This window comes from Arabidopsis lyrata, assembly GCF_000004255.2.
Source record: "Arabidopsis lyrata subsp. lyrata unplaced genomic scaffold ARALYscaffold_2, whole genome shotgun sequence".
NCBI lineage: Eukaryota > Viridiplantae > Streptophyta > Magnoliopsida > Brassicales > Brassicaceae > Arabidopsis > Arabidopsis lyrata.
In genome coordinates this window covers 697,534-720,289 of record NW_003302554.1, presented here as the reverse complement: position 1 = coordinate 720,289, position 22,756 = coordinate 697,534, and the positions used below count along the sequence as shown (strand labels likewise).

Genomic DNA, 22,756 nt, shown 5'->3' with positions numbered 1-22,756 from the left:
TTTTAAAAATTTTAAATAATAGAAACTTGGATAATAAATTTACAATACGATATGAGAACTAACCGGATTTTGGATCCAGTCATTTGACCTAGTTATTGATCTTTAGCGATTCCAAATATTCAACTTGTTTTTGCATTATTACGTAAATTTATCATACAAGTTTTTATTATTTAAAATTTTAAATTCTTTTTTTTCCGAATTTGAAATTTTTTATATTTACAATTTTTCATTTAAATTGTTGTTTTAGAAAAAAAAAAAAAATTAGCTTTTAAGTTTCTCTCAACCATTGGATCAAACCGTTGCTGTATTACATCAAACCGTTATGAGTTTTGTTTCAAAAAGAGAGATTCCGTGATATTAGCCGTACACTTGTCGCGATCTGAGCCGCGTCTCTAAGGAGAAAGAGAGAGAGATTGCTCTGTCACTGTGTCTCGGTCTCTCCTCTTCGTCTGGCCGGGGTTACTAGTTTTAATACGCAGCGTTTCGTGGAAAGCTCACATCGACGGCCGTTACTGGGAAACGGATGAAATGGAACCATCCAAAAGCTCTTTTCTTTCTCTGCAACAAGATAAAGAAGATTGCGGAGAGAGTCATAAAAAGGTTTTGAGCTTTGATCACTACTAATGGAGGCTCTGCAATTTTCCAGCCATTTCTCCGTGAGTAGAGTTCCGAATTATGTATACTCTAGGAATTCGGAGAAGTAGAGCAACATTTAGCTCTGCATTCACCGGTACCAGCAATTCAGCTTCTCTCTCCTCTAGGAATCCCTCAACGGTTTGGCTTCAAATTTTGCTTCTTTTCTTTTCGTGTTTTTGGGTTTTGTTAGATTTTTGGTTATTTAGTGTTCTTTGTGATGTATGTGTTGAGTAGCGAGAGATATGGAGTTGGGTGAAATCGAAGACTGTTGGTCAAGGAAGATACAGAAGAAGCCAAGTGAGAGCCGAGATGTTTGGACAGTTGACTGGTGGACTCGAGGCTGCTTGGAGCAAACTCAAAGGCGAAGTGCGATTTCTATATTCTTTTATCCTTGAGCTCAAATTAGGAATCTCTTGTAACTTATCAAAGTCATTAGCTTTGTTCATGTTTCTTTAAACTTGAAGAAATGTGCGAAGATGAGTTAAAATAGGCATTGTGTTCATGTATGTCAAGAAAAAGTCTGTCATATATACATAGCTAGACTCTTGGAACGAGGAATGGATTAGAGAGAAATAGTTTTCTATCATTTTAGTTTAAGGGCAGTGTAGTCTTGCCACTGGCAGATGAAGAAAGAATGGGCACGGTTTAAAGTTAGTTACGGTTTTTGAACTTGCAGAGGTTTTGACCAAGGAGAATATTGCCGAACCAATGCGAGATATTGGAAGAGCTCTCCTGGAAGCAGATGTGAGTGGTGTTTCCTTCTGTTTCATTTAGGTTTCTTTTGAAGAATGTGGTGTAAAAGTGATTTAGTCGCTTGGCGGTTTTGTTAACAGGTGAGTCTTCCAGTTGTTAGAAGGTTTGTTCAATCTGTTAGTGACCAAGCCGTTGGAATGGGTGTCATTCGTGGAGTTAAACCAGATTAGCAATTGGTCAAGATAATTAGCAATAAAACCGCTTCTTAATTTTGTTTCATCAGTTGATTCACTCTATGATGATCATTTTGGTTACAATAGTACTCAAGTGTGGCTTATCATGGCTATGTTGCAGATTTTACATGATGAGCTTGTGAAATTGATGGGTGGAGGAGTATCTGAGTTACAGTTTGCTAAATCAGGTGCTACAGTAATATTGTTGGCTGGACTCCAAGGAGTTGGAAAGACAATGGTTTGCGCTAAACTAGCTTGTTACCTAAAGAAGCAGGTATGCCTTTTGAAAATACAGTGGAGATTTTGAGGGGATTGTTAGTTACCCTCTGTCAAATTACACTGACTAATGATATGTTTACAGGGAAAATCTTGCATGCTTATTGCTGGAGATGTGTACCGACCTGCTACCATTGATCAACTTGTCATTTTAGGTGAACAGGTATTGAAATTTTTACGTTTGAAGCATCATGTGCATTATTAGAAACGGCTTAAAAACCAAAATTGGGATATGTATTGGAACGACATAAGATATGTTCGGGGAAAATCTACTGAGAGTCTCCACCGCTAGATCATCAGAATCTGGTCAAAGTGATCACTTGTGCCATACTGCCATTACATTCTCATTCCTTGCGGTCATGGCAACCAAAGTGTTTGTTTTGTAATTGTTAAAGTGTATGCTTCAAAGTGTACAAAGGAAAGATTAGTGCTGGAATCATTAGGAAATTACTTAAGTCATTTCCAAAACGAAAAAGAAAACTGACTAAACTCAGTGTCACCGGATAGGGTAAAGTAATTTCAAATTAATTAGTTTCACCTTAGAAAAACAAAAAAACTTTACTTGAAGTTTAAAGTGATTTGGCATTCTTCTTGTTAAGCTCATCTTTGAGATTCGACAATGTCTGCTCCAGTGATAAAATTTTAGCAGAAGAGTTGATTTGCTCCTGGTTAACTTCAATTTTGAGATTCTTGATATGTTCTGCCAGGCTTTGGACTCGATAACCATCAACATCTGCTATCTTCCTCTCCAAGGAAACCTCATCAAGCTTTATTTTCAACCAGTCTAGCTTGAAGCCCGCTTCTGTTAGCTCGATCAAGTCGCTCTGAGAGTTGTTTAGCTCAGTCTCGGTGATGCTATGTAGAGGCTTGTTCAGTGTCTCGATTAGACCGAGGAGGATATTCATGTACGTTGTCTTTAGTAATTGGTTCTTTGGTTTGAAATTCACTGCAACGTCAGGGTGTTCCACGAAAATCCAACTCACTGAAGCCACCTGAAAGATGCAATTATGATAACTTGCTAGAGATATCCAATCCTACGAGATTAAGCATCATCGTTGTAACCATACCTGAGAATAAAGAACTTGGAAACCATTGACATCTAACATCTCATTCCCAGTTACAGATCCTTCATCAACAACTTGAGCTACTTTAACTTGGACATTGAAGATGAATTTATTATTCTCCAAAAACCCTTTTTCTTGAAGCTTTTCAAGAGGCACGGCCTTGGGCCAACCCATTAGTGGGATCTCAGCGCAGAACAATTGGTAAAACGGTTCTGCAAGACAAAACCAGAAAGATTAAATTAATTTTATTATTTCCTCTTCAACAAGCATACATATGCATGCAAGAGATATATAATTAAGTAGTAGTAAATTGCCATGTTTTCTGTAGAGCTCTTTGCCCGATTCATTCAGTAGAGCGATGGAAAAAGCAGCTAGTCTTTTCCATCCAATTCGCAACGATTCAGGATTCGCAACGCAGAGGTACATAGACAAGTGATCATCAATGTGATCTCCTTTGGGATGAACCTTAACATACCTGAAAAATGCACATATGTATACATATATTCAAATTAAGGTAGAAAATATTGAAGATATCATAGAATTCAGAATGAAGATTCGGAAGTTTCCAGATCAAACAAGCCTAAGCTAGATGATCCTCTTATCTAACGAATATAAATACTATAGAAGAGGATAGGGCTGGCCCTGAGTTTCGTTGGACCAACGATTTTGGGAGCCGATGATCCATATAATTTTTTGTTGATTTACAGTTTTGGGGCCTAATTAATGATCTATGCATATTAGCTCTTTAAAATTGAGGGGCCAAAGCCAATGTTTCGTCCGGCTCCCTAAGGGAGAGGAGTTCGCTAGGGTTAGCCGTTCAAGCAGGTAAAAATTCAAAAGCTTTATTTTCTTTGAAAGAGTTCTGTTTACTCTTACATCGGAGAGAAAATACGAGGAGATTAGTTTTTTAATTAGTTCTTAGGTTTGAAATCTTGGATGTCAAACTAACGCTAGTCTTAAGGTTGAATAACACCAATCAAAAGAGTTGTAATTTTTCGATCCAAGTTCATCTGGTTTTTCAGTTATATGTTGAATCTAAACGATGAGTTAAGAATCACAACACACATGATAATCTTTTCCTTTACCATTCGCAGCCGCCGCTTAAGAAGTTTGTTGTTCTAATCACAGATTCCTTCTCGGAGAAGTTATCTATCTCAAACGTGAAACTCGTCGGCTTCTGATCCTCCATATCTCTTTAAAAAAAAAACACTTTTTTTTCTTAGCCTTTGTTACTTGGAGCAAAAGACGTCTCTAGTTTCTCACAAACTTGTATATGATCCTGCACCCATAAATCGGTATATTTATAAAGCTTTTCTTTTTTTTTTCGCAAGAGGGAAATATTATTAAACAAAGGCAGTTATACATGGGCTAAAAAGCCCCACAACAGTAAAAGATTACAGAAAGTCTCAAGCCACAAGAGGCCCATCAGAGAATCTACTGTCGTTCACAGAAGAAGAAACTGAATTTTGACTCTATCCCGTAATACGTGTAGTCAACTGAAGATAGACATAAACACGTGTCAGATGAGCAGTCGAAAGCAAACCGACTTCAACCTTCGCCGCTGGAGCTTCGATTCCGATGAAGGAATCACCGTCGATAAGACTATCGAACATGGATTCTTATGGGTTTCTCACCGGTATTAAACAAAGAGGCTCCAATAAAGATACAACAGCGAATTGGCAATGATTAATAAGCGACGGATTCTACTTCTTATCTTCAACCTAATTCTCAGATCCCTGAATTGATTTCTGCAAATTAAAACTCAATGGAAAACTGGTAGGAAAAGAACAGTAGTTAGCGAAATTGCTTACACTGTAATTACCAACACAGCCCATATGAGATTATTGAAAGCAAACTAAAAAAACAGACACACAAAGGAAAGCGACCGATCTACGTCGGTGGAGGGATAAACCGAAAGCCAGCCATACGCCGCCATGGAGACGCGACGATGCTGGACGGGAAGCCGGACATCTCTACTATGGAAGCCAGACAATTCCGGACATAAGCCAGCCAGCTTTGCTGTAGTAGCCAAAAACTGCCGGAAAAGAGCTAGCCAACGGCGAAAATAAATCCACCGATGCCAGACGAGAAAACCAGCCACCGTCGTTGAGGTAACCGACTGTGCTGGGCATGTGTCAGCCAACGCCAATGAAGAAACTGGCCGTTGCCGGTGCAAAATTATTCGCCGGAAACTTTCTCTCTCTAAAGGATTAATTAAGAGAGAGAAGAGAGAGAAAGTTATATCTGATATATTCCTGATATGTCAGTATTTATAAAGCTTTTCTAAATCTACTATATAAAAGAAATAAGGAAAATTGCTGTAAAAAAAAAGAAAGATATCAGGGAACTTTAATTAAAGTTAAACCTACAAGATTTAGTTAGGTTTAGGGTTAGTCTTTGGTTTAGGGGTTGACTCTGTTTTATTAACTCTCTAAGTTTTATTAACTCTCTAACTGCTTACTGGTTTAAGTGAGATTAATTGAACCAAAAGGGCCTATGAACTTGAAGATGGATTCCAAGTGGGCTTGCGGAATGCTGAGAGAGGAGGACTAAGTGATTTAAGCTGGCCCATTCTAACTTGTCATGTCAAAAATTTCTGTATACAGGATTCATAGCTTCAATTGTAGTGGACTAGTGTTTGTGATGTGATGTTTCCTATAAAACCTGACCGGGTTATCGATTTGGTGATAAAATGTGTTATTAATTGTCTTGAGTTTGTCTTCTTAATTGGATACTCAAAAGTCTGTGATTAATGTCTACTAGTATTCATACCAGCTTACTATTTTCTTTTTCCATTTGCAGATTGCATATCATGGTTGAATCTAAGATAGCAAATAAGGAGAAACTTTCACAACCTTTCTGCTATAGATCTCTCTCTTTATTGGCTATAACAATAACAAAACTCTAGTCACAACAAGACACAGAAGATCAAATATCTTAAGACTTCAAAGCTAAACAATACTTAATAGATTTAATGGAATTTCTCTGAAGAAACTAATTAAATTTTATTTACAAATGCGGTCAAATGTGTATGCACAAAATCAAAAATTACATAGAGACAAGTCATATACAACAACCAACGGTGCCAAATATTTATTACAAAACCAAAAGAGAGACAAGATAATATCCCTAAGATCCTGAACAGAATCATCTAAAAATTCTATATAGAGAACATCATCATTGTGTAATTCAAAAGAAAACTATATAATAAGATCAATCTTAGCTACTTTTCGTTCTTGAATCTTGAACAAGATCGTTGTCCGAATCGATTTCTAAATTTCAGATTTCTATATAACTAAATCTTCTGGTGAAGGTTAGCTAAGTGTACCTGACTGCATCACAGGGAAGAAAGACCAATCATTGCTATTCTTCGGTGAAGCTCTTTGTTCATCAACGGTCAAATGTTTCTCATCCGTGCCGAAATTGAATTCCTTATTCGACCCGAGAGACGAATGATTCATTGATTCTGGATTTGATGATGCTTCAGGGAACGTTGTTCTTAGCTTCTGATCCACGCATCTAATGACATGATCCGCGTCAAGATCGAATGAAACCGGTTTATGCGGTCTCACAATCTTCTGCTCTCTAGAAGGAGTTGTAACACCAGTCTTTGGACATTGCAATTTACCAGGACTCAACAGCTTTGGAGGATCAGAGACTTGAAAGTGAGGGAACAGCGCGGTTTCTCCATCGGGAAAAGGAGAAGTTGGACCAGAACCGGATACAACCGAGCTCGGGGAAATAAGCTGACCAAGTGGACTACCAGGAGGAAGTTGGTAAAACTGAAACTCATAACTAGACGACATTGGGAACTTATGACCATAGCTACCGGTTTGATGGTTCGAGTTAAAGAGCTGCGCGAAAGGAACTTCCGGTGAAGAAGGTGTTGTGGTAGTTAAGTAGATAGATGATTCATCAAGAGGAGGTGTGATTGGAGCTGAAGATGGTTCAGTAGTGTAAGTAGAGAAAACCGGAGGCGATACTAATTGAGTTTCATGAGCGTAAGGTCCAATGGCGAATATCGAAGGACGGTTATTACAAGGTAAAGGACTAAAAGAGAGGATTCCTACAGGTGATTGTGTAGCAGAAGGAGGTTCTGATTGGAAAAATGAAGCTGGAGATGAAGGTGGAGCTATAAAAGGAAGTGTTGTGATAACCGAACGATAACCGGAATTTGATGTTGAAATTGAAGATGTTGATACCGGTTCAGGAACAAGAACCGAGTTTCCTATTCGTTTCCTTTGTCTTGAAGATCTGAAACATTTCAACAGACTCCATCGATTCCACCATTTTCGTTTCTTCTGATTTCAAAAAAATTGTAAAAAGTACCAAAATCAGATTCGATTTGAATGATCGGAGAAGAAAACACTGTTTAGTTCCATAGAAATCGAATTTGCCTACAAAGTGTTCGATCTAATGCTTAAGAGAACAATCATACATACAGTTTCTGATTTAGCTAATTGAGACGGAGAAAGACTCACCGGAATCGGAGAAGATTGATGAAGACGATCATCAGAGGAAGCAATAGCTGAAGCAGCTGCGTTTATAGTATCGAAAACGTTGTTTCCACTAGCACCGCTTCTCATCTTTCTTCTGTGTTTTTAATTTTCTCTGAGTCTGATAATTTTCTCGAGAAAACAAAAAAAAACAGAGCGTTCGAGTTTTTCTCAAGTAAAAATCAATAATAGACACAAAACTTCTTCAACAATCAAACTCTGAAAAATCCATTTACAAATAAAGCGACACGTAACCCGAAATTTCTGGGAATATTATTGTTTCTCTTCCAGAAAATACATATATACATGTATATATATATATATATATATGTGTGTTCGTGTGTGTCAAGGTTTGAGGTCAAAACACGGCAAAGACAAAGTTCTTTGTAAATTTATACGATCATTAGGGGTAATTGTGTCTATTGACTTGCGAAAAATTTGACTAAATTTTTTTTTTCTTTCTCTAGTTTAAGTTTTAAGATATCATTATTTTATTTAAAATATTAATTTATCTACTTATTTAACTTAAATATTTTTTTCACTTATTCCTTTTTTTCCTGGAAAATTTTACATATTTTTTTTTTGTCAAATTACTTCTTTTTTAAGAGATTAGTGAAGTAAATTAAGCTATTCTTAATACGAAAAGAAGATATTTTGAGGAAAACAATTTTAAGATATTTTTAAGTAAAAATAAATGAAAATGACGATACTCCAATGAGAAAGGTGACACAGAAGCGCACGTGTGGGAGAATCGAATCTATCTCTTTTAGTTTTAGGTTTCTCGTGTGCACATTAAGTGTGGGGCTAAACTAAGTAATAAAGTAATTAAAAATTTATAGATTATGAATAAATAAATAAAATGTCACAACGCAATTTCAACTTGTTTTGCACGGTGGCTTGACTTTATATTTTGGGTCTTATTTACTTTTCTCTATCCCATGTCCAATAATAAAGCGACTTTTTCAATTTTGGTGAAATATTTATGTAACCAATAACTACAGTAGTTTTTGGTTTCATCTTTAAATAATACGAACTGTGGTAGCTTACTTTGTTTAAAAAGATTTAATGCAATTGACTGATTCTTGGTTCCAAAAAGGGGAAAATTATTATTGAAGCATTTACACAAAAAAGGAAGACAGGCAGAGAGTTAATGTGATTTAATTTTGCAATAATGTTTAGCTGTCACCGATTAAAATCACTAAAATCTAATAAAGACAAACTTATATTTTTAACATTTCAAAAAAGAAAAACTAGAATTTTAAGGAGGAATTTTGGCAAGGAGATAGTTGGGAGTTAGAAGAATTAAATTTAAAGAGTTAAACGTAAAAAGATAAAAAGAAAGTAGAAAATGATGAGGTTTATGGCCAAGTTTAAGGATACATTTGTCATGTTTTTTTTTTTTTCTTGATTGAGATTGATAAGCATTTGCATTTCACCTACTTTTGGGAAAGTATTTTTATAAGAAAATATCTACATAGCTAATAATTATCTGGTTTAATATTTTAATCATATTGATAAAAATACAAAATCATCTCTTACTAAATTAATAGTTAGCTGAAAACAATTTAGGCCTTCAATTTAAATATTTCTATCAACACCTATTTCCATTTTTTTTTGTCGGCATCATCATCTAGTTCCCTGGTTTGAAAAATCGTTAGGCGCTAGTTGGGCGCTAGGTATGGGCCTAGCGATTAATCGGAAAATAGGACTAAAATCGGGGATTAATCGGGGATTAGTTTTAGGATTATTTTAATATTTTTAAAACATATTAATCAAATATTGTTTTCAAAATTGCAGTAAACACATAAAACTGTATTTTTGAGATAAATTTTTATGATTTTTATTACAAATTTATGATTTTTATTAAAATTTGAACATAAATTATTGTAAAACATCACAAACTCCCAATTTAAATAATTGAATAACAAAAATAAAAAGTTTTTTATACTTGCAATCTAAAAATAATCGAGATATGTAAATTAGGCGGAGAGTAATCGGATTAGGCGGGAAGTAATCAGATTAGGCGGAGAGTAATCGGGTAACTGATTTTTTAGGAAATTAGTCATTAATCAAAGCGGATAGGATGGACCTAGCGATTAAGCGGGAGTAATCGGGCCTAGGCGGGGATTTTTAGAACAGGGTCTAGTTCCAACATAAGACACCAATTTATCCTAAATATATGTCAATATGTCATCTTTGTTTTCGATATTAATAAATTGTTAATTCTTCTAAGGAAATCTAGACCTTCGAAAGAAAGTTCATAGTTCATACTAGAAGTCTACTTTTACTAAATAACAATCTTTTTATAAACAAAACACAAATTATTTAGTTCGTAGTTATATTAGGAAAGTGAAACTGAACTTTGGGAATAAGATTAAAGTCGTTTTCTGAAATGAAAACAAAAGAGTCACGTCGTTAAAAGTTAAAAACACATTATTGTCCGTTTAAGAAAATATAATTTTTTTATGAAATCATAACTTGGATTATTAGGACCTGTCGGAAGTTCAATGAGTTAGGTCATCAACCCCACTTCCGAACTCATGCTTTTGACACGTGTAACCAACCAACTTTGCACTCATAGATTTAGTATTTTCCTAACAAATCTAAAAAAAAACAAATTTTCAAGACTAATTATGAAATGAGGATTTTAAAGTGAGAAAATTAGCTGTTATCCTCTAATTAAAATTTTACAACGCAGATAAATTATATGTATTCGTGGAGATAATAACATGACACCAGATTTCACGTGCATCAAAGCTGGATGAAAAAGGAACAACAAGTTTACGTGAGATTTCTTCTAAAGTAAAAGCCATACCAAAGACAATATAGAATAATAAAAGTCAGATTATATAAATCTACTTTAAGATTCGAACTTATCAGAAAAAAATCCATTACTATCAGCTTTATAAGAGCATCTCCAAAGGCAACCTCAAATATTCAAATATAAGGTTTTTGGTTCTCCAAAGACAACCTCAAAACCTCAAATTTGAGATTTCATCTTTTTTTATTTGCATTTTGGTCCTCATAATTATTTATATCTTAGAAATACTTTTACTAATTTATTATTTTATCATATTAGTCCATAAATGTTTATGTTTTATACATAGAAAGTTAATTTTTCATATAAAAATAAAGAAACACTTTAAAATAATATAAAATATTACATAACATTAAAAACAAATATTACACAATAACAATATTACATTAAGCAAATTTATTACACAAAATAAAACAAGAAAAGAAAAGAAAATTACATAAATTTGACTTGGACATTCAGTAGTAAACTTCCCGGATGCTACAGCAGAAGCTGCAGCCAACGGCCTGTATAAATATATGTATACGTTCTTCCCCAAAACCCAAAAGGGAAGAAATATAAACTGGACATACCAAACTCTTGTGCAGATCCTCAAATATTGCCAGGTTGTGAAGATGAAACCTTGATGACCAAGTTATGGGGCAACAAGATAAGCACACCTTGACTCAACTCAAGTTCCAACGAAGGTTGATGTAGATTAAACCAAAGTTAAAAATGCCTTAAGGACCACAATGGGAGGAAACGGCTACAATGCCAGCAATGAAGTTGTACTTTTGTGAGTTCAAATGTTAAACGTGTGTTTTTCGTCTAATGCAATCGCGATTGTTGGTAGCTGCGTTGGCGATCAAAAAGTGACGCGACTGCGTTAGGTCATCTCAGGGAGCTGTTTGATGTTTTACGATAAAAAGGGAACATATGAGGTGATGCTTAAAATTTGGACCTTGATTCATTTGACACGAGACTTAATCGTTTGCCAAATGTTATCACCGAAAGTAAACTAGTAGTTTTCGCCGATTTTCAGGATTTTCTGTCCAAGATCGTCGTCTTCAGAACGACAATGAACCGTTAAGAAGCTTGTTGTGTTGCAACTGGTTGCTTAAAGTGACTTTGACTGCTCCTATCAAGGGGGCACCATTGCTTAATTCATAGGCTTAAAAGAGTCGGAAATAACATGAAGAGATTGTTCATTTTTGTGTGTGTGATACTTTGGGAGATAGAGTAAATCTCTTTGTTGGGTATACTTTTTTGAATTTAGGTCTCTTATATTATTGTCTTGGTCTTGACTCGGGTTAAAGGGGGGCTGATTTGTAGTTATAAAAAGAATAAGTTGATTTCGCATTTTGTGGAAAGCTTGGGGTTTATTTTGTTGGAATCTCATCTTTGATTAACCATGCACAAGAGATTATAAGAGAGAAAGATGGGAAGGTGATGGAGAGAACAAAGGTAACATCAGAGGAGATGAGAATAATGGGTCAAGGAGCACTGAGTTTTATGCTGGTTCAAGAAAATGTGAAATTCTCCCAGCTGACCCTGGATCTTTGCCAGTGAAGATAAAACTTTGTATTCAGATTTTAAACTGCTCTCAGAATCAACAGACTGGAGATTCTGACGTTTTGATCCAATACAAGCACCAAGATGTGATTTGCTACATCCCATTCCATATCTGCCAGGACAAATGAGTTCAAGTAAGATTATCAGCTCAACAAACCAACCGTAAACATATGAGAGTGGTTAAACGTGCCGAGTAGTCTTTAATATCCCCCTGGTTCAGCTTTTCCAATATTGCAAAAGCAAAGCAAACAAATTTGGGCATTACCTTGAGATGTGAGGGTGCTGCCAATGAGAGATTGGAACTCTCTCTGGTCATTTTCATTCTGAGATCCAATATCCAGATTGCTTTCTATCTGTCTGATTGGTTGAAACTTTGACCAAACATATTATTAATCTGACAATCAGACAGACCGAAAGCAATCTAGATATTGGATCTCAGAATGAAAACTAAAAGCAATCATTACTGAATATGGCGTAATGGACGCATTCTCTATAGATTCTCCAGCAACACGTGTTGCTTGTATCCTGTGTCAAACTATTAGCATCAAGACTCTGACTCAACATAACAACACCCACTTAAACTAATTTTTAAATTAATGATATGGTTTTTAGTTTAAAAAACGTTATTTTCTTAAAATTTAAGTGTGTTAAATTTTGTTTTAAATTTTTGTCAAAATCATTATTATTTTAAAAAAACGAGTTTAAGTGCTAAATTCTATATCACGTGAAAATATGCCGAACTTCGAACACCAAAGCTTACGGACCAATTAAGGACATGATGCCTAGGTGCGGTTAGTTTCGACGTGTTTAAAATTTAACACTTAAATTTTCAAATTTTTCTAGTGAAATTGACATGGATTTAGTTTAAAAACGTTATTTTTCTTAAAGTTTAAGTGTTAAATTTCTTCTAAATTTTAGTCAAAATCACTATTATTTTTAGAAAATGAGTTTAAGTGTTAAATGACTTAAATCTATATCACGTGAAAACATGCCGAACTTCAAACACCAAAACTTATGGACCAACTAAGGACAGGATGTTTAAGCGCGGTTAGTTTTCAACGTGTTTAAAATTTAAGTGAAATTGACATAGTTTTAGTTTAAAAAACGTTATATTTCTTAAAGTTCATGTGTTAGATTTGTTTCAGATTTGAGTCAAAATCACTATATTTTAAAAAATGAGTTTAAGTGTAAAGTTTTCACATAAAAACATGCGAACTTCGAACACCAAAGCTTACGGACCAACTAAGGACATGATGCCTAGGTGCAGTTAATTTTGACGTGTTTAAAATTTAACACTTAAACTAATTTTTAAAAATATTTAGTGAAATTAACATGGTTTTAGTTAAAAAATGACCTTATTTTCTTACATTTGTTTTATTATTTTTAGAATTAAGTTTAAGTGTTAAATCTTAAATCTATATCACGTGAAAACATGCCGAACTTCGAACACCAGCTTACGGACCAACTAAAGACAGAATGCCTAGGCGCGACGTGTTTAAAATTTAACACTTAAACTAATTTTTAAAAATTAATATGTCGTTTTTCTTAAAGTTTAAGTGTTAAATTTGTTTTAAAAAATTACTATTATTTTCTTAAAGTTTAAGTGTTAAATTTGTTTTAAAAAATTACTATTATTTTTTAAAAATGTTTAAATGTTAAATTCTATATCACGTGAAAACATGCTGAACTTCAAACACCAAAGCTTACGGACCAACTAAGGACACATGCATAGGCGCTTCGACGTGTTTAAAATTTAACACTTAAACTTCTAAAATTTTTTAGTGAAATTGATATGGTTTTTGTTTTGGTTTAAAAACGTTATTTTTCGTAAAGTTTAAGTGTTAAATTTGTTTTAAATTTTAGTTTTAGTCAAAATCACTATTATTTTTAGAAAATGAGTTTCAATTTTTGAAAATGAATACGCCTAGGCAAAAGTGTTAAATTTTTGAAAAATTTTAGTGAAATTGACATGGTTTTGGTTTTAAAAATGTTATGTTTCTTAAAGTTTAAGTGTTAAATTTGTTTTAAATTTTAGTCAATATCACTATTATTTTTAGAAAATGGGTTTAAGTATTAAATCTATATCACGTGAAAATATGCCGAACTTCGAACACCAAGCTTACGGACCAAAGGACAGGATGCCTAGGCGCGGTTAGTTTTCAACATGTTTAAAATTTAACACTTAAACAATAACATGGTTTTTGGTACAAAATTATTTTCTTAAATTTTAAGTATTCAATTGTTTAAAACTTTAGTGAAAATCACTACAATTTAATCTATTTTTTTTTAAAATAAGTTTTATTTATTTAAATGTTTTTACTGAAAAGTTTTAAACTATTTAATTTTAGTTTTACTTAAAATAATTTTTAAAGAAAAGAAAAAAAAATACGAAGAAAGTATAGCATGGATTTGGTAGCAAAGAAGACTCAAATTACAAGAAAGTCAATTCATTTGCAAGCTGTGTAGGTGCAGGAGGTTCTAAGAAAACATTTCATGAACGCTAAATTATTATTAAATTATATGCTCACAATCCTTGTAAAAAGAGAGTTTCCATTACCTGGATTTATTTTGTTATCAGTATAATCCTCGTAAGTCGCAAATCTCTTCGCCGTATTGATTATCAAAATTCTCCTATAATCAAAAATCAAATTGCACATGTTACTAACAGAATTTCCACATGTTTTTTGTTCATACGTTAAAGAAAGTGGGTAAATTTTAAACAAAGAAAAAAGAAAGTTGGTAAAAAAAACCTATGCCGGAATAAATGAAAACTGACAGAGAATTAAGGAAATTTTTTTAAAATTCCATAACTAAGTCTAACTTTGTAGTCAATATTTCCCATGAGTAAATCGCAGACACAATTCTGATTAAGTCAACAAAACGATATTTCTTGAACAAAATGAAGAAGCGTTTAGTCTTGAACAAAATCGAATGAAAAAAGTATACACACTGTCTCGGCCATAAAGGCATAAACAGAGGAGCAAAACAGAGAGCATTTGTGGAAACAAAAGCATCAACAAGTGGAAGTAGCTAATTCTAGATATAGACGACAAACGTAAACTATAAATAGCAAGCAATAAACGTAAAAAAATGAAATCACAAATCTAAAACGTAGAAGAAACTGAGAATCACTAACGAAAACATGAAGATTATATCGAGAGAAAAGAGATGGGAACAGATCATACAGAGTTGGGTTTGTGATTCAGAGTAGGGTCGCTATAATCTGAAACAGGATCTCCAGTGCTCCGGGAAAAATAACTGCAAAAGAGACGAAAGCGATTCATCATTAACTGAAACTAAGAAACCTTAAAAAAGATGAAAAGAAAATTTTGCTAATTCAGCGGTGTTTAACCTGATTGATGGTTCGAGCAGAGCATGGTCGTGACTTATCATAGTGAAAGAAGATGGAGAGAAACGTGGACGACGTGGTGAGGTTGATGTCTCTCTCTCTCTCACTCTCGTTCTCTGAGCAGAATAATAATTGAAATTTGAAAGAGAAGGAAGAGATGAGTTTTCTGAAAGAAAACAAACTAAACCAGGCCAAGACAAGAGCATTATAAGGCCCATTATTAGCCCAAACATTTCACCGCTTAACAGACGAAGGCCCAGTGGCTAGTAAATTCGGTTTGAATTTTTAAGAAAGAAGGAGAAGCGGCAATAAAGAGTTCGAATTTTGAATTCTGCTGCGGCGTCTCTGTGGTGGTTTCTCGTTTCGGAAAATCAACGGTGTAGCAAGTCGGAGATGCAGTTGAGATTTAGCCATGGACAGGAAGGCTAACCTTCCGGTTCAACCGGATAAACCTCCGAAGAGTCTGGTTCGTCGGTCCCATTTGACTAATTTAGGGCTTCTTTGGGTTTTAGCATTTTTCTCATCTCTTTTGACGATTTAGGGCTTTTTATAATGGTTTACTGAGTTTTTGGGATTTGTGGTGTGACCGTGTGAGTGATAAGATAAGCTTGTTAAACTTTTTGATTATGGATAAGAACTCACGATTTTGAGGATGCCCATTGTTCTTATTGGTATCTCTTATAGCTCTTTACTTGAGAGTGAGTTTCAATGGATCTCTTATAGCTCTTTTTTTTTCAGGTAAAATGCAGACGACCACTATCGGGCCTCCACAACGACAAGCTTCAAGAAATACACGTTTGGTTACAGCTGAAGGGCAGAGATCTCAGGATGTTGTTGGTTCTTCTAAGTTCCAAAATTGTCAAAAAAAGGTGAGAGAGAAGAGAACAACGAAGAAGAAGCTCATGAGTATTTATTAAAAATTTAAAACAAGTTTTCAATTTATGTTGTAACCTTAGATGATGTAACTAACATTCACGTGATTCTATTATGTATGTTTTTCTTCACATGAGACAATCGTTTCGGCTAGACTTCCATTATCGAATTTGAAGAACATTTGGGTGTTCTATGCAGGGCCGGCCCAAACTATTTGAGTGCCTAAAGCAAAAATTTTTTTGGCCCATTAACAAAAGCTGTTATAAAAAAAAAATAAGTTTTAACATGTATGGGATTCGAAACCATGACCTGTACAACAAAAGACTTCAACCTAACCACTAGACCACAATAACATTTTAAAAATTGATGCCCTTAAAACTACTTATAATTATTTGATGCCTAAAACCCTTGCTTCATGGGCTTTACCCATGGGCCGGCCCTGGTTCTATGCTCTAGGAGGGGTGCCGATAACTGGATTGTCTGAGAGTGGCGTGCTAACATTCTTCCCGAGAATCCTGGGATGGAGTGTCCATTTTGTAGAGAGGATACTATTGAAAGTCCCGCCGAAGAGTTTATCGGATTTCATGTTTGTAACCATATCCGTACATAAGGCTCATTCGTGATGTTTATTGTTCTGTATGCACTCAAGTACTAGGGTAATGAGGAGGATTATGAACTTGGTTGTTTGTTTTGTGTGTTTGCGATTTGGTATGTCTTAGTTGCACGATTCCTAGTTTAATCATGTTGTTGTAATAAACATGTCTAATAACGGTATTGTATCACGTTGAAAAATCTCAGTTGGATACAAGAGAGGGTTAAAAGAAGACGACAACCACAAGACTAATAGAAAGTTCATCAGAATAATGTGTATTTTGATTCAAAGAAGAAACTTGTTGGTGCAAAACCGTCAGATGACTTTGTTGGATTCTCATCCGGAGCTGACAACGCTTTGCGAGATAACCAAAGCAATTCTGAATCTTAACTCGCCAGTGATGCAACAAGATGAGCAGATTTGTTGGGGTGAGGAGGATGATGATGGTGAAGTAATTGTTTCCAAGCCTCTGGTTGCTGAGAAGAGGAAAGGGGCGCCTGATCAAATGGAGGCATCAAGTTGCTACTATGGGGGATTTGAGTAGTTCTGACGCAGCTTTTCATGAAAATGTCTTGCTAACAAGCTCTAGGCAATGCAAGTATTCAAGTACATGCATCTGCTGGCTCTAACCATCTGGTTCAAACACAGGCAGTGCATCAACCTGGAAAACAGACAAAGGGATATATAGAGTCCATATGGAGCAGATGCAAGCATTCAAGCAATAAAGCATTTGTAATGAAGGACTCAATTTAGTTTCCCAGACTTGTAACCCTATCAACACCTTCTAAACGTGTTTGTGGATACTTGACTTAAAGTCTGGTGAATGTTAATCAGTAATACTACATAACTAAATTAAAGCTTGATATAAAGCTGAAAATGACTACAATAATAGAATCAGTAAATACTACCAAGCAATTCAAAACAATTGTTTGAAAAAAAAAAAAATGTAGAGTTTAAATGGAGCAGATTCAAGCGTTGAAGCATTAAAGTATCTGTAACGATGAACACACTTAACTATCCAAATGCTTGGAACTGTATCAAACCCTCTATAAGTGTCGGTGAATACATGGCTTAAGCTTGGTGTTAAATTACAATCACTGGTCCTATTTTTAGAAACGTGGAGAAGATGAGAGGGAAAAGAAGAAGACAAAGGTAGACGATCTAACCTCAGGATAAAAATGGTTCTATTTTACCATTTTTATCGTAAGACATGTTTTGACACCACTTAAAACTTCACAACCATATGGATTCTGAATTTTAATATCCTAATCAAGGAAAGACTGCGCTCCAGAAACATTCTATATGTAGAGTAGAGAGAAGAAGACATACTACACTCTCTTTAGTAGCTCAGCTTTAAGTCAGATACAAGCAGCATAATCTGGCAATGTTATTGTTTTGGCTAATATAATTCAAATACAATGCATAAAGAAAACATATTTCATTTTTATTACCAAACCTGATCAAAGAACCAGAGGAGATCATGTTATACAATTGAAAAAGAGTTTCATGGGAAGAAGATCTAAAGAGACCAAAATTTAAAACACAATAGTAGTGCAGTTTTGAAGACATATTTACAACACATACACTTACCAAGAACATTGTTTCGGTTTTGTATTTACGGTTTCTTTTGCCATAATCCTCGAATTAATCAATCAGAGCAATGTAGTATTGTTATATATAGTCCTAATCTGCAACTAATTACTCCAATCTATATGTTTACAAAGATATAAATTGTTATGAATGAGAAGACAAACGTACCCGATTCGGCAGCAGCTGCAACAAAAGTAAGAAACAGTCTTCACTAAGAGACCAAGATCTCACAAGAAACATCAAACCATAATCATACTATGAACAAAACAAACATGATCGAAAAGCATATCTAACAAGATTTTGTCCAATTGGCCTTCAGACAACACAACTCATTTTAAGAGTACCACATAGATAACATGATAACAGAGAAGTTAACAAGTGTATCGAATTTGTGGGACATCAGAAATGAAATTGATCCAGCAAAAAATTTAGCATTGGAGCTCTACTGCTAAAGATATAAATATGAATGATCTTCCATTCTTTCATTCATCCTCCAATTGATGATCCTGCAAAGCAAACACACAAAAACAGTCAGAGGGAACTTTCATCTGACTTGGACATTCAGTAGCAAACTTCCCCGGATGCTACAGCAGAAGCTGCACCCAAAGGCATTGGGAAGTGAACACTTAATAAAAATGTGTCGAGGACATACCACGCTCTCCTGCAGATCCACCAACATTGCCACTGCCTTTCGTAGGTCTTTCTTCCTACATAAGCCGGCCAGCATACTGTGGAAAGTGATGTAATCTGGAGCCACACCACTAGAAATCATCTCATTGAGAAGGTTTTGAGCGGCATTAAGATCACCTATTAGACAAAACCCATGAATCAAAGTATTGTAAGTAACTGTAGTAGCAACTATTCCTCTTCGATGCATCTCGCAGAAAATCTCCATTCCATCGTCAACCCTTTTAGCCTTACAATAGCCATTAATTAGGGTACTACAAGTAACTACGTCCGGAGAGCAGCCCTTGCTAGCTATCGAATCAAACATACGCTTTGCATCATCTAGACGATTCAGTTTGCAAAATCCATCGATCATTGAGGTATAAGTGATTGTATTAGGAAATATACCCCTACGAAGCATCTCCTCGTATAATTTTTCAGCCTCAACGAGCTTCCCTTCTTTGACAAATGCGTTGATCAATGCACTGAAAGTTACAACATCAGGATTTACTTGCCTTTCAATCATATCACGCAACAATTGCTTGGCATCACTCCATCTACCAGAGCTACAAAAAGCGTCTATCATACAGTTGTAGGTAAGAACATTGGGAAAAATTCCTTTGTCATGCATTTCAGTGAAAAGATTTTGAGCATCGATATAACTTCCGTCTTTGCAAAGGCGATCAATGATGGCACTATAGATCACAACATCAGCTGTGACGTGGTTTTCTTCCATCTTCCTAAGCAGATTCAAGGCCAACACAGTGTTACCCATCTTACACATTCCATTGACAATTGTTCCGTAAGTAACCTGGTTAGGTTGATGACCTTCTTCTACCATCCGATCAACAAGAGCTAGTGCTTCAAGAACTCGACCCTCACGGCAAAGACCGTTCATCAGTGTTGTAAACGTTACGACGTTGGGTGTTAATCCAGTGTCAACCATATGATCAAATAAAGCAACCGCTTCAGAGATCTTATCTTCCAGACATAATCCGTGGAGCAGCGTACTAAACGTAACAACATCGGGCTGGAAACCAAGTTTAGTGATCTTCCCGAATGTAGACAAAGTAAATGACAACTTATAACAGTCGCAGAAACACTTTATGAGAATATTGAAGCTGTAGATATTACCTGGAATCCGGCGCATTTCCATCTTTTGATAGAGAGAAATCGCAACATCGGGTCGTTTCATTCTCACGATGACACCAATTACTTTATTGAAATCAACTGCCGGATACAAGGGACGAGATCTAACCATTTCATCGAACAAATCGATCGCATCATCTAAGCTTTTAAGATAATGAAACCCACTTTTCAATTTCAATTCCTCTCCTTCAAATGATGTTCCTCGGCTCAAAGAAGGTAGACTCTTTGATGAAGTTGTACTTTTCTTGTAGACACGACCGTGAATCAACCTCGTACTCATCAATCTAGCAGAAGATTCAGATCTCCAAATACGAGCCAACATTCTGCTTCGCCTCGACCTCTGACTCAGATATGGTGAAGAGTGATTATATAAACCCTAACTCGCAACAAAAAAAATCAAACAGAAGAAGACCGACCGGTTCAATGAACTCTCATGTCTCGAGCCAGGAGACCAATGTAGTGGACTGGACTAGGCGACGACGTCGTTTTCCTGCTTTTTTTTTTTTTTTTTTGACAGCAAAATAAGTTCATCCATTCAAGCTAGAAACGGACGTTTTCTTCTTGAGAAAACCAGTCCGGTAGAGAAGAGCTTACATGAAAAGATAAATCCGCGTGATCGTGCCTTTTTTGCGAGATAGTCAGCACGGATATTGTTGCTACGTGGGATAAAAGATAACATAAAAGAGGGAAAAAGAGACTTCAACGAGCTAAAATCTTCTAACTCCGAGACAAAAACAGGCCACTCATCGGGAGTGTCTAAGACTTGAGTTAACTCCAAGCAATCTGTTTCAAAGACAGCATCAAGAATAAAGAGAGTAGTAAGCGACCTCATTGCCCAAAGTAAGGATTCAAACTCCGTGTGAAGAGGGGATAAACACCGGCGAAAACTCCTTAAACCAATATGCTGCATATTTCCATTTGACTCAACAATCCTGCTTTTATTTTCATCAATTTCTATTTTCTTTTGTTTTGATCCTTTTGGATAATACTTTTATTTAAATAATGATCAATTCAAGACAAACCAATTTGGTTTGTGTGACTGACCAACATACATATTTCAATATAAAAACTAAATCCGTACTTATTTCTTCAAATTCCTTTTTATATGATTTTCCGCGTGTTCACGGATAATCTTCTCTTCGAAACAAATTTTATTTTAATTCAGACATATAATAATGTAAGACAATGGTTTACCTACTTTCTATGAGCAAAACTTCAATCTTTGAAGCCAAGTAAATTCGAAACTGATCAAGCCACAATGCCATCTGCAAACAAGGTATACAGAAACTGCTATAACAAAAATAAAACACACATCAGATCTCACTTGTTACAACCTTGATTTTTCATGAACTGGGGAGGAGCATGTAAGAAATATTTCATAATGTAAGAAATATTTCATTTCTCTATTATGTGGTCGTATAGTCGTAGTTGGTTTTCTATAAGAATTGTTATTCCGTAATGTATAATTGGTAACCTAAACGAGTTTTCCGCTCATGGACAAGTGGCGAATATGCAAGAGCATACGCATTAAAGGCGAACGACAAATGTCACAGAATGGCGACATGCGTCGCATAACGGCGACAAGTGTCGCGGAACGGTGGCAAGTGTCGCGTAAAGGCGACAAATGTCAAGGAGTCGCGACAAGTGTCGCATACTGACGACAAGTGTCGTGGAATGGCGACAAATGTCGCATTAATTTTTGCATGCGTGACAAGTGTCACGATTTCGATGTGCATGCGTGACAAGTGTCACGATTACGATGCGCATGCGTGACAAGTGTCACGATTACGATGCGCATGCGTGACAAGTGTCACGGTTAAGATGCGCATGAGTGACAAGTGTCACGATTACGACATGTGTCGAACTCCTACGCTTCCACTTGTCACACATGCCTCCGGCTCTACTTTGATGGACGGTCGAGATCAATCCGGAGAAAACCCTAAAAGCGGATCTTGGTCCTCTCTCCACCTATAAATACAAGCCTTTAGTCCATCATAAAGGTAGTTCCAAAAATCTTCAACACTTAGAGAAAACGTTTGTAGGCCAGGGGAGAGAAACCGAGACTCCGACCTTAAGTTTAAAGCTTCCGTCTTCCATTCAGGAAACCGTTCAGGAAGACTTTTCCGCTGCAATGAAAGGAGGTATTCTGCTAACCCTCTTTATATTTCTATTAAGTGATTGTTGGTGTCGGATCCCGCACCAAAGGTCCAGGACCAACAAAAGATTGCCACGTAGTCAGGGTAACGGCCCATAAAGGATAAAGCAATTATACCCACAAGTCAAAAGAACAGTCGAAGTGGTTTTCACCATAAGAAGAATCCGAAGTGACTGCACCTCGACACGAGTCCGGAGACGAAGTCATGGTTAAGTCAGTCCAAGGACATTTGGGCCAAAAGGCGAGGCCCATGAAGATCAGAATCAACTCAAATTCAAACGTTAAGCATTAAAAGCAAAGATCAAAACAGACACATTTAAGAGAGAATAATTGTACTTAATTAGCCACTTAAATATTGTTTTTCTATGTATAAATATAAAGGCTAATGGCCATGTATGGGGGATCTTTCTCTGGAGTAAGAAATACTATAGCAATTTTTGTGGCAATTCTTAAGCTTTTTACATATTTATTTTTGTCCCTCAAGAGTAATCTTTCCTACTTAATAAAATACTTGAGTGTGTAAATCCGACATCCACATTTTGGCGCCGTCTGTGGGGAGAGAGGATTCTTGAGTGGTCAGACTTTTCCTTACTACATTTCCGAGATAAGCAGCAATGT

At 35.6% G+C, this 22,756-nt stretch overlaps 4 protein-coding genes and 2 long non-coding RNA genes across 11 annotated transcripts; 2 read left to right on the top strand and 4 right to left on the bottom strand.

Annotated features, from left to right (window-relative positions):
• Positions 1 to 442: 442 nt before the first annotated feature.
• On the top strand, positions 443 to 2,631 carry LOC9322457 (signal recognition particle 54 kDa protein, chloroplastic). 2 transcript variants are annotated; one of them, XR_002334233.1, is made up of 7 exons: positions 443 to 774; positions 871 to 1,002; positions 1,313 to 1,380; positions 1,470 to 1,565; positions 1,684 to 1,836; positions 1,924 to 2,001; positions 2,546 to 2,631. XR_002334233.1 is itself a non-coding variant. In XM_021036084.1 (4 exons), exons 2-4 carry the CDS (start codon positions 879 to 881, stop codon positions 1,557 to 1,559), a joined length of 282 nt encoding a protein of 93 aa, XP_020891743.1. In that variant the 5' UTR covers positions 454 to 774; positions 871 to 878; the 3' UTR covers positions 1,560 to 1,665. The 2 variants fall into 2 exon arrangements, 1 of the variants encoding a protein (XP_020891743.1); XM_021036084.1 differs by lacking the exons at positions 1,684 to 1,836; positions 1,924 to 2,001; positions 2,546 to 2,631 and having other exon boundaries at positions 454 to 774; positions 1,470 to 1,665.
• LOC9322456 (MATH domain and coiled-coil domain-containing protein At2g42470) lies at positions 2,196 to 5,159 on the bottom strand. Its single transcript, XM_002886344.2, has 4 exons — positions 3,988 to 5,159; positions 3,217 to 3,377; positions 2,906 to 3,114; positions 2,196 to 2,830 (listed from the first exon to the last, which is right to left on the bottom strand). The coding sequence occupies exons 1-4, from the start codon at positions 4,089 to 4,091 to the stop codon at positions 2,408 to 2,410; spliced, it is 897 nt and encodes a 298-aa protein (XP_002886390.1). The 5' UTR covers positions 4,092 to 5,159; the 3' UTR covers positions 2,196 to 2,407.
• Positions 5,160 to 5,892: 733 nt separating this feature from the next.
• LOC9322454 (uncharacterized protein At1g76660) lies at positions 5,893 to 7,705 on the bottom strand. 2 transcript variants are annotated; one of them, XM_021009928.1, is made up of 2 exons: positions 7,384 to 7,705; positions 5,893 to 7,203 (listed from the first exon to the last, which is right to left on the bottom strand). In XM_021009928.1, exons 1-2 carry the CDS (start codon positions 7,486 to 7,488, stop codon positions 6,217 to 6,219), a joined length of 1,092 nt encoding a protein of 363 aa, XP_020865587.1. In that variant the 5' UTR covers positions 7,489 to 7,705; the 3' UTR covers positions 5,893 to 6,216. The 2 variants fall into 2 exon arrangements, with proteins under 2 accessions (XP_020865587.1, XP_020865588.1); XM_021009929.1 differs by having other exon boundaries at positions 5,893 to 7,200.
• A 3,917-nt stretch (positions 7,706 to 11,622) lies between these two features.
• LOC9324005 lies at positions 11,623 to 15,219 on the bottom strand. Of its 2 annotated transcripts, XR_002334206.1 has the most exons (5): positions 15,117 to 15,219; positions 14,950 to 15,022; positions 14,322 to 14,395; positions 12,030 to 12,289; positions 11,623 to 11,876 (listed from the first exon to the last, which is right to left on the bottom strand). It is a non-coding gene; the product is annotated as an uncharacterized LOC9324005 (long non-coding RNA). The 2 variants fall into 2 exon arrangements; XR_002334205.1 differs by having other exon boundaries at positions 11,623 to 12,289.
• Positions 15,220 to 15,435: 216 nt separating this feature from the next.
• LOC9324004 lies at positions 15,436 to 16,164 on the top strand. Its single transcript, XR_002333780.1, has 2 exons — positions 15,436 to 15,579; positions 15,852 to 16,164. It is a non-coding gene; the product is annotated as an uncharacterized LOC9324004 (long non-coding RNA).
• Positions 16,165 to 18,441: 2,277 nt separating this feature from the next.
• LOC110224264 (pentatricopeptide repeat-containing protein At1g64100) lies at positions 18,442 to 20,468 on the bottom strand. Of its 3 annotated transcripts, none has more exons than XM_021010230.1 (3): positions 19,969 to 20,108; positions 18,821 to 19,864; positions 18,442 to 18,674 (listed from the first exon to the last, which is right to left on the bottom strand). In XM_021010230.1, the coding sequence occupies exons 1-3, from the start codon at positions 20,014 to 20,016 to the stop codon at positions 18,651 to 18,653; spliced, it is 1,116 nt and encodes a 371-aa protein (XP_020865889.1). In that variant the 5' UTR covers positions 20,017 to 20,108; the 3' UTR covers positions 18,442 to 18,650. The 3 variants fall into 3 exon arrangements, with proteins under 3 accessions (XP_020865889.1, XP_020865890.1, XP_020865888.1); XM_021010231.1 differs by having other exon boundaries at positions 18,821 to 19,844; positions 19,969 to 20,051; XM_021010229.1 differs by having other exon boundaries at positions 18,821 to 20,468.
• Positions 20,469 to 22,756: the final 2,288 nt, after the last annotated feature.